General features: G+C 32.1%; 1 protein-coding gene across 5 annotated transcripts; it reads right to left on the minus strand.

The window, feature by feature from the left end:
* Window positions 1-875: 875 nt before the first annotated feature.
* On the minus strand, window positions 876-4,698 carry LOC123212541 (G-protein coupled receptor 1). Of its 5 annotated transcripts, none has more exons than XM_044631717.1 (9): window positions 4,459-4,698; window positions 4,197-4,228; window positions 3,954-4,123; window positions 3,769-3,863; window positions 3,415-3,528; window positions 3,271-3,315; window positions 2,472-2,615; window positions 1,905-1,956; window positions 876-1,423 (listed from the first exon to the last, which is right to left on the minus strand). In XM_044631717.1, exons 1-8 carry the CDS (start codon window positions 4,633-4,635, stop codon window positions 1,933-1,935), a joined length of 801 nt encoding a protein of 266 aa, XP_044487652.1. In that variant the 5' UTR covers window positions 4,636-4,698; the 3' UTR covers window positions 876-1,423; window positions 1,905-1,932. The 5 variants fall into 5 exon arrangements, with proteins under 5 accessions (XP_044487652.1, XP_044487649.1, XP_044487650.1 ...); XM_044631714.1 differs by having other exon boundaries at window positions 1,905-1,975; window positions 4,459-4,697; XM_044631715.1 differs by having other exon boundaries at window positions 1,905-1,975; window positions 3,427-3,528; window positions 4,459-4,696.
* Between the last annotated feature and the right edge of the window lie 5,155 nt (window positions 4,699-9,853).

Consider the following 9,853-nt stretch of genomic DNA (forward strand, 5'->3'; position numbering starts at 1 on the left):
TAATAGATCATTAGTTGATAATTGTTAAAGTTTTAAAGACTTCAAGAAAACAATGGCGATAAGTAAGCTCAACCATTGTTATCAAGATACTATGCTAAGGATTGACTTTCAACACTCTTTGTTATTCCAAATACCTAATGCTATTTTCTTTTTCATTTTTTGAGATAAAATCTCATGGTTGTGACATTGTCCAAATGTGTTTGTTTTAGGAAATGACCCATGGTAAATAATTGAACGTACGCAGATTGTCAACTTGGGTTGTGAATAATGTATATATAAACTCGTGGCATTTTTCGTTTTTCAGTTAATGAAATCCAAGTATTTAATTCAATTCATAAAATTTTTTGGTTATTGTTTTTAGTTTTCACTTTGCAAATCAAATAGCACTTCCCTTAATTTACTTATTAGTAGAACAAGTGCAACCTATGTTAAAAAACCCCAAGGTTTAACTAAATGTAAATTCCCCTTGAGATTTTAAAATTAAAAAAAAAAAAAAAAAAACCCAACATTTCTTACTAGGAAGCATGGTTCAAATTCCACCAAAAATATATCAAGATCAAATCCTTGAGTTATCAGACATGGGTGCAAAAAAAACATCCCTTTCTAATTTATTAATACAAACTAATATTTAAGTGATAAATAATTTTAAAATAATAACGATGTAACAATTATTTATCCTAATCACATATTATCATATCAATTCAATCTGTATGTATATTTATTTTGACATTAAAAAAATAACAGTAAATATTAATATCATATCTCTAATCACAAGACATTATTGTGTAACCCCTTATTTTATCAACTTTTTTATCTTTTTATTCCTCTAATATCTGAATTGATTCTTCCCATGGTGTGATGTTACAAGCAATGCATGAAACAACAAATACAAATTACATTTCTAAAAGAAAATTGCGAACATAATCTTCATAATGTTAGAAATAATATACAATACGGGGCAAATCCACAAATCCTTGTCTACATAGCAAATGGGTCTCTTCGGAGCATTAAAAACCATTTTCTACAAGAGAAATATACAACTTCCAAGTTGTTGGTGGTGTTGCAGCAGGGTTCTCCACCAAGTGCCCACTTGAAAATAGCCCATCAAATCAGTTTCAAAAAGCAAAAGCCAAACACCTTACATGAATCACATCTCTAAACATCAAACAACCATATTCTATGGACTCAGAATGAATGTGTTGTGTAGTATCACTTGTGTTTCTCAATGCCATCATCCCCCCATTGAAACTTTTTTGAAAGAATTTGGCAAAGAAAATTTAGCTCTTGCTAAAGGAATCAAATTCAACACCCAAACTGCTATTGCTGATCTTGAATCTTCAAAGAGACTAATTCACTTTCTTGCTGTGGATTTCTAAGCCTAGAACAATTAGGTAACCATCTTCTAAATCTGTCAGGCCAGAACCTAATAGGAAAATCTTCAATCAAAACACCAAATATGAAAGAAATTCAAACTATAATACAGCAACGTATAATATTATCAACTGCTACTTTTCAAATAAAGATGAAGTGATGAATCATAATAATCGAGGATAGGCGACAATTAGAAACAATATCAATGAGATAATCAAAGACAACACTAGCACACTTATTTCAAGAACTAATGAGCTAGGACACACTGAGGCACCTTAAAGATCATTAAATATGGTAATCCCTGGACATAACTAAGAACTGTTTGAGACTAACAGTGAGATAATGCCAACCACAGATGACATACTTCAAGCACAAATGAACTAGCAGGGGACATAAATTAATGTATAGTGGTCTACATAATACAATACAGATGATTTCAGTGTCATTTAAGAGGTAATCCAGCAGACGACTTTAGAATTCTTGAGACATGATTTAGTCCAAAGGGGAAAAAAGAATAAGAATATGCGACTTACAAATCCAATCTTTCACATATTGCCCGCCTCACCGAAGCATTAAGCCCGTATGCTATTGAGTTAAACAGGCCCTAAAACAGATAATCAGCACAAACTAAAACCAGTTTCCATATAAGCAAAAAATGGTGAATTACATGATATGCAGTAACTATCACAAGATTAGTTTGATTGGAGGATATATGCCACCCATAATTATACATACCACATTAAATTCATAAAATAAATGTCCAGGAAATTCTTGATTCACTGTCATGGGCACAAATGAGTAAAGTAACCATTAATCCCTTACAGATTTAAAGTGATACAAATATGTGAAGTGTAATCAAGAAAACTTGTCACACAAAAAATATTTTGTCTTCAGTAACAGCATCCTTGAGGTCAATATTGTTTCTACTTGAAAAAAGCTCATGATTTACAGCCAATCTGAGGCAAATTCCTAGCGTCAATCAGATGCATATACACTAACAAACAAAATCTAACTATAAAGACTATTATACTTCACAAAATATAAGAGAATATCAGTGAAAGACAAACCAAATGGAAAGTGTGTATGTCATAGCATGTTACCATGAGGGCAGCTGTCCCAACATCAAGAAATGTAAGCCAAAATATTTTGTGGCCTAGCTCAATGAAATCATGAATCCGGTTGATTGTGCCAAATGCCCATGATCCTATTAAAATGAGTGGATAATATCCCCACCGGTTCAAAGCCTACAAGAAAAAAAAAAAACTACGAACAAAAGTAAGAGGACTAAGCAATATATTAAAAATTAACATGGTTTCCTTCATGTATAAGAATACCAAAACTTTAAGTAGAGAGATTTATAGCTACCAAAAAAAAAAAAAAAATAGAAATAAGATCATTAATTATAAATAGTAAGCGAACTAAGTAGTACATTTACTTTTAACATGGTTTTCTTGATGAGTCAGAATACCAAAACTTTAAGTAGAGAGATTTCTATCTCAATATATGACAATATTTCTTAGGCTTCTCTAGAAATACTGCATGAAAACAATATAAATATAATTTTTTGTTTTTTAAGATAATAAGCAATTTTAACAGAGATCATAATATTTGGTGAATTAGTCAGTATCCACAGGAAACAAGACAAACAAAATTGGATAAAAGAAGACAAAAGATTGAAGAAAAGTTAAGAAGTGAACAAGAACTATTATGACATAAACCAAAAACATGCAAGATTCATTTTCTATGCAGGTATGCACAGTATCACTGGCATGGGAATTCTAGAATTAAATAACATATATAGACAGAGGCACTCAATTTAGCACACCGTATTTTATTTCAATATGCTTATATCTTTATAACATGCCAATTGTTTTTTTTTAAGTTAAACAATTTGCTTACCTTCATATCAAACTGATATGCTCGATCTGACATGCCCACCGCCATCTGAAATATCCAGCAGTTGGATAAGTGCAGCCTCAACAGTTAATGAATGACTCACAGCATAATTTTGACAAAAAGAGGGAAAAAAAGGAAAAAAATTACTTGAATACATACACGTGTTACGTTGTTCAACATGCGTATCACTTGAAAGTATGTAAAAGCATTGTACAGAATAGCACCCCAGAGCGGTGCATAAAAAGTTATAAAGTGAACTGCCTGCATAATTAGTGAACAGCAAATTTGTCCATTATATCAGAGATCAGAAATGCACAAATGCAAAAACGACTCTTGGCAATGACAAGCCTTCATCTGTGGTTACTAAATAAAGTGTCTCACACCTTAACTCTAATGAGTCCTTCGCACATGAAGATGAAATAATTTGAAAAGGTTAACAATATCCGCATATACAGAAAGCTGAATAGAAACAACAGAGTGGCAACCAAAATTTGCACTTACCTTTCCAGTGCGCCCAGTTTGTGTCCAGCACAGTACACCTAAATGTCTCCGGTCGTTACCAAAAGAGCGTATGACAGTCATAACCAGTGACGCTCCTGCGAGAAGCATTAACCATAAATAAGCTTCCAGAGATAATCATATTATCTGATAATGTGAAAAATTATTTACCACAGCCAAAAACATACCCCAAACATACAAGTGAAAAATGGCTTCTAAATCTTCAACATCGGTTTTGTGTCTAACGACAGTACGATGAAGAGTAAAGGCAATGACAGTAGTCCAAAGGATAGAAGCCACACAAAAGAAATGTGTGCTATATCCCTGAGCTGAACAAAAAATTCCTTTTGACGGATCCCTGCATCAAAATATGAAGAATTTTATTTCTTAGTTTTACTAAATAGGGAACAGTTAGGTTTAAACATCATTACCCTACTATGCTGAAGAAACTGCAAAGCATGTCCTGCACTAGTAAAAAAAGAAATTGTAAGGAGAGTGGTTATTTCAAATACAACGCAATTTTATCATCATTGAAGATTAAATAGTTGTATGTCTTTGATTTAATAAGATCCAAAGCAAATGTTATCGATCAATAGATCTGAAGTGAAATTTCACGGAATAAGTAAATATTTGAAAAGTTGAAAAAAAAAAAAAAAAGAGCAAAAGACAGAGAGAGAGAGAGAGAGGTGGTACAGAGAGAGCGAGGTAGAAGACGAGCTTGAAGGAAAACTTGCGAAGCTCTTTGAAGAAACAGTAGCAAAGGACAATGAAACTTGAGCCGACGAAAGACAAAATGGATGCTCCGGTGTTGACAGCTGTCAGAATACGGCGATCGTGAGGCGTGAAACTGCCGGCGAGACTGGCCGCCATAATAATGTTGCACTTAAGTAACGTCGAGTCAAAGTTAGCGGAGTGGTAATACCTAAATGGATGGGTTGTTAATTAAATAAGGCCAAAGGAGTATTTCCCACCCAAGGATTGCTGTCTTTCCAAGTATCCCCATTTAATTTTGAAAATCTCAAATATCCACCTATGAGTAATTAAAATTAACGAAACTCTAAACCCTTAAAATTTTATTAAGTTTTCTCCTAACCTAAGTTTTAAAAAATGACAATTTCTCCCTAGGGTTCGGTTTTCAGATCTCCGACGTTGTTGTCAATCATCTATCCCTCTCGAAGCTTTATCTCCTTTCGATAATCTCTCTCTACCCATTTAGACATCCCATCGGCATCAAATGAGGCTTGGAAGACAACAAGAGATGAAGAGCTTCGTCGAGGAAGACAAAGCTCTTCGTCTTTCAGAAGAAGATCGATGTCAAATGGGCGTTCAAATGGATGGAGAGAGACTGCCGAAGTGAGTGGAAGCTTCAGGAGGGATAGACGATCTGTAATGTTGCCGGATTTAGCATGAGAGATCTAGAAATCAAACCCTAGGCGAAAACTGTCATTTTTTAAAACTTCGATTAAAGGAAAACTTTTAGTTTTCAAAGTTTAGGAGAGGAAAAGAAGATTATATTTTAGTTTATTTTTCATATTATAGAAAAAATTACGATTTTATCTTTACTATCATTAATTTTAACTGTTCATAAATGGGTATTTGTGATTTTCAAAATTAAAAAGAGATACTTCTAAAAATAGCGATCCTTGGGTGGGAAATAGTCCTTTGGCCATTAAATAACTATATTTTAAAGGGGTGTTTGGTTTGAGTAATGTTTAATTACTAAAATAGAAAGATTACCTTGAAGATAGATTACTTAGAAGATTACTGAGTATAAATGATTACTATGTTTGATAAAATTTGGTAGGTATAAATAATTATTGTGTTTGGTTAAAGGTAATAAAAGATTACTAGTAAATTATTTTATTTAAATGCCCTTGAATATAATTATTTTTAAATATTTTTTATATTATTTGTCATATTAATTAAAAATAAATTTATTTTTATTTCAAAAAATTAATAAACAATAATATAATTATAATAAACTCAAGATTACCCCAGTACTCTTTAAATACCTAAGGTGAAGGTGGTAATCAGATTACCACCTATATTACCTGCCACGTCAGCATTGATAATAGAAGATTACTGTAATCTTTTATTACTGATAAACCAAACAAGGGAATAGAAGATAGATTACCAAGGTAATCTTAAAATTCTTCAACCAAACGCATGCTAAAGGGGTATGAAATAACCAAACCCCTTACAATTTAACATAATAAAAAATACTAAAATACAATTTTCTTCCACCTTGCAAACTCAATTCCAGAACCTCACATAATAATACGAATTCAAGCAAGGAAATTGTTAAATCTAGCTAATAAGATTAATATTTATCTATTTTTCCTTATTTTAAGTTGATAGATTGTTGCATTGTAACAAAAAGCCAAGATTGCATGATTTTCACGAATTTTAGGAATGATTCAAAAGTTTTAGCTTATACTGTAAACTTCAAGCCAAAACAATAAACTTCAATTGAATTTTAGGGATATAGACGTTAAAGATTTTCTTAAAGTTTAATTGTTATAGCCATAGGGACATCCCTACTATATTCTAGTTAGTCTACTTAATTTAAATTCATTCAAATTTTATATTATAATTGATGAACTCTCGTGCATGGAAGATGCACATTCATTCAATATTGACGAATCATTTATGAAAGATGAATGCTTATTCAAGGTATCGTCAAGTCTAGGTAATTAACAGAGATATTTCAAAGATTGCGTTCAAAATAAGATATGGACACTAAGTTTGTTATAATACCCTTTGGTTTGATTAATACCTTCACAATTTTCATGAATTTAATAAACAGTGTTCCAAGATTGTCTTAAAAACTCTATAGTAGTTTGTCAGGATTTTATAGTCTTCGAGGGTGAAATAACAAATTAAAATTTTAATTTAATAACAAATTCACTCTACAAAAATCCTTTTCTAGATCATCCTCGTAGTAAGATTAATTTACAAACACGTATATAACACATATAGGGTGTTTTGGATATACCTGTATTGACGGCTTCTTCGTCTTCCTCTAATAGCAAGAGGTTGTGAAATTGTGCTTTCAAAACCAAGTACAGGCTTACTCCTTGATATCCATACAAAGCACCAACTTGGAAAGAGGTTTGACTGTACTCGAAACTTGCTAAAGCTTGTATTAGGTCTAGTTCCATTCTTGACGAGTCAACCTAATTTGGTTTCATTAAAACTATCAAATGGCAGTTACATGGCAATTAGGTAGCAATTGGACTATTATATATATGTCCAAAACTGCACCCAACAGGATGAATGATGCCATTTAATAACAGAAAAAAATTCTTTTTCTCTATGGAACCTAAAACACAGAGAGATCATGTCTCCCAAAAGAAATGAGTACATGGGCAAATGGGATTGTGGAAATGACACATGTCAATACCTCGCAGCATATTTAAAGTATGCGAAAACTAGAATGCAGAGTCGGGTATACCAATTTATGTTTACAATATTCATAGAATTGCTTGTTGACATGTTTAAATATTTCCAATATTGGTATAAGAGCGTAGATTGTGAATATGTCATGTTTTCTATGAATTGAATTATGTATTTTATGAAAATTATAATTTGAATTTCGATTTGTGATTGAAATTCTATTTAAATTCGATTTTTGGATTGCATGAAATTGAATGCTAGAAACATGTTAGGATGAAGCTTAGATGTCCTATACAAGCATTAAATTAATAATTGCATTGAATTAACACCGAAATCAATGAAAATCAAGCCAAAAACTATGACCCATGACATGACTTTCAAGCCACCATTTTGCTAGATTTCAGCAACTTAGGGTTCAAAAATAATGACCAATTGGAAAGCTTCAAAAACCTTATGGTCTTATCACTGGAAGATGACCTATTGAATGACCAAAATTTTAGGGTTCATTACGTAAATTCAGTTTGCAATTAGGTTGGAAAAATCTAATTGTCTGATCTATTTGGTCAACAAGGTGTCTAAACTCATTAGTCAACAGGTCAACCTATGGTCAATTGAATTGAACCCAAATCGATCAATACCCACCCAAGTTAGTTGAACAATCAATGATCGAAGCTTGACCAATCATCGTTAATCGATCAATAGTCAAAATACAATTCCCCAATGCATAAGAGACTTTTCTCTATGTGTGGCAACATGTAAACAAGCGTGCATCCACTGTTTTGGCCTATGGAAGTGTGTGCGATGTTGACTAAATGTGTAAAGGCATATAGGACCATATTTTGGCAAGTGACAATGCATGAGCCACTTTTCCTAGTGCATTCAGGTGTGTGAAACTCTTTTGAGAGCATGGCAACTATGTAATGCCTAGATTTACACTTGGAATGTGTTCCATGGGTCCTAAAACGCATAAAGGTATGTAATATATCATTACGCTCTCGAAAACACATATCAATGTTTTAGAAACACATGTTTCTATGCAAGATTGTTGACCAGGGACCATCATATTAACTATATAATGTGATCATCTGATGATCTAATGGTATATGTTTAGACCATATATATAATCAATAGTACTTTTTTAATTTAAAAAGAGATAGCACATAGTCTAATCATATCCATGCATGACTATTAGCCTCGTAATTAATGATCTTGTTTAAGACAAAAATGCAAAAACTCTTAGGACTGAGAGAATACATTACAACTTACTAAAAAGCAACTTATAGTAATGCACATGAGAAAATCCACTATTTTGACGTTATTCCCACATTAACGTAATGCAAGGTATTTGACTTATCGCAAATGACATAAAGACTTTATCACGAAGATAGTACCTCTAAGAACAATACGGGTTGATGAAACAATTTAGTCATAATAAATTATATATTTGTTGTATCATATATATTAAATATGTTAAATGTGAGAATTCTAGGATTGGTAGAATTTAGTGAAATTTTATCTAGAATTAATATTACTGCAATTAGTTTGAATTTTAAAATATCAAACATTTGATTTATAAAAGATGATTGGGAATATAGTGAACTTTCAATTTTATGTTTTATATGAGATATTTTAAATTTTTATGTGTCATTGCGACAATTGATGTGTACTTGGTTGTGTTGATTGAGTTGTGTCTAATATATGTCTCTGTGCTCTAGTTAACTATAACATTCTAGAACATGATGGCTAATTTGAATGAGAATGATATTGAATAGGAATAATTACAATGTGTGACATTTAATAATGCATAATATCCTAGACGAGCAAAAGGCTTTGGAGGTCGTAGATCTGATTAAGATAGAGTCACAGCTAACTAAGGGATGGGAACTCGAATTGTGCCTTACATAAACATGATGTCGATACATATCACACATGTATGAAGCAAGACTTACTTTGTGAGATATTTTGACCAGTTCCATGAATAACGATCTAGTATACGAGTACCAGTAATACTCAATTGCATATGTCATAAGTATGGTTTTGTTAAAAACGTTTGGAGGAACTGTAGCCCCTAAATGAAGATAGTTTATCGTTAAATTTAATCTAATGTCAAATATGATTATGGAACTAAAGTCAGCTAGGCACAACCTAACAAATAAACAACAGGTTCATGTAGTGAAACTATTTTTTCCCAAAAATAAGAGCGTATGAAGGTAAACATGACCACAATGAGAATATAAGGACTTTTGTTAGTACTTCTTGCCACATATAACTAGAGGACAAACACCATTGAGGCAGCTAGATCAGGAACTCAAGCATACATTGAAGAGTCGAGTTCAAAAATTCATTTATGATTTCAAAAATAAGTGGCTTAAGTCCGAAAAAGGGAAGAAGATCATATAAGGCTCAAAGACAAGTACAAGGAATTAAAACGAGAGAATGGCAAACGTATTGGAAGAAAAGACAAAAATAAAATGAATTGTTGCAATAGAAATAGCAAAAGTTATTTTGCCCATGAATGCATGGAGCTAAAAATGATATTATCTCATTCCACATAAAGTGATGAAACTTTAATTTCTAGTACTATAATATTTACTGAGTATTATCTTACGTGGATTGTGGACTTAGAAGTCATTGACCAAGTAGCTCATGATAGAGGATTTTTAGTGGATTTCTATCAAATTCTAAAAAAGGT

This window comes from Mangifera indica, chromosome 3 (genome assembly GCF_011075055.1).
Source record: "Mangifera indica cultivar Alphonso chromosome 3, CATAS_Mindica_2.1, whole genome shotgun sequence".
NCBI classification, from domain to species: Eukaryota; Viridiplantae; Streptophyta; class Magnoliopsida; order Sapindales; family Anacardiaceae; genus Mangifera; species Mangifera indica.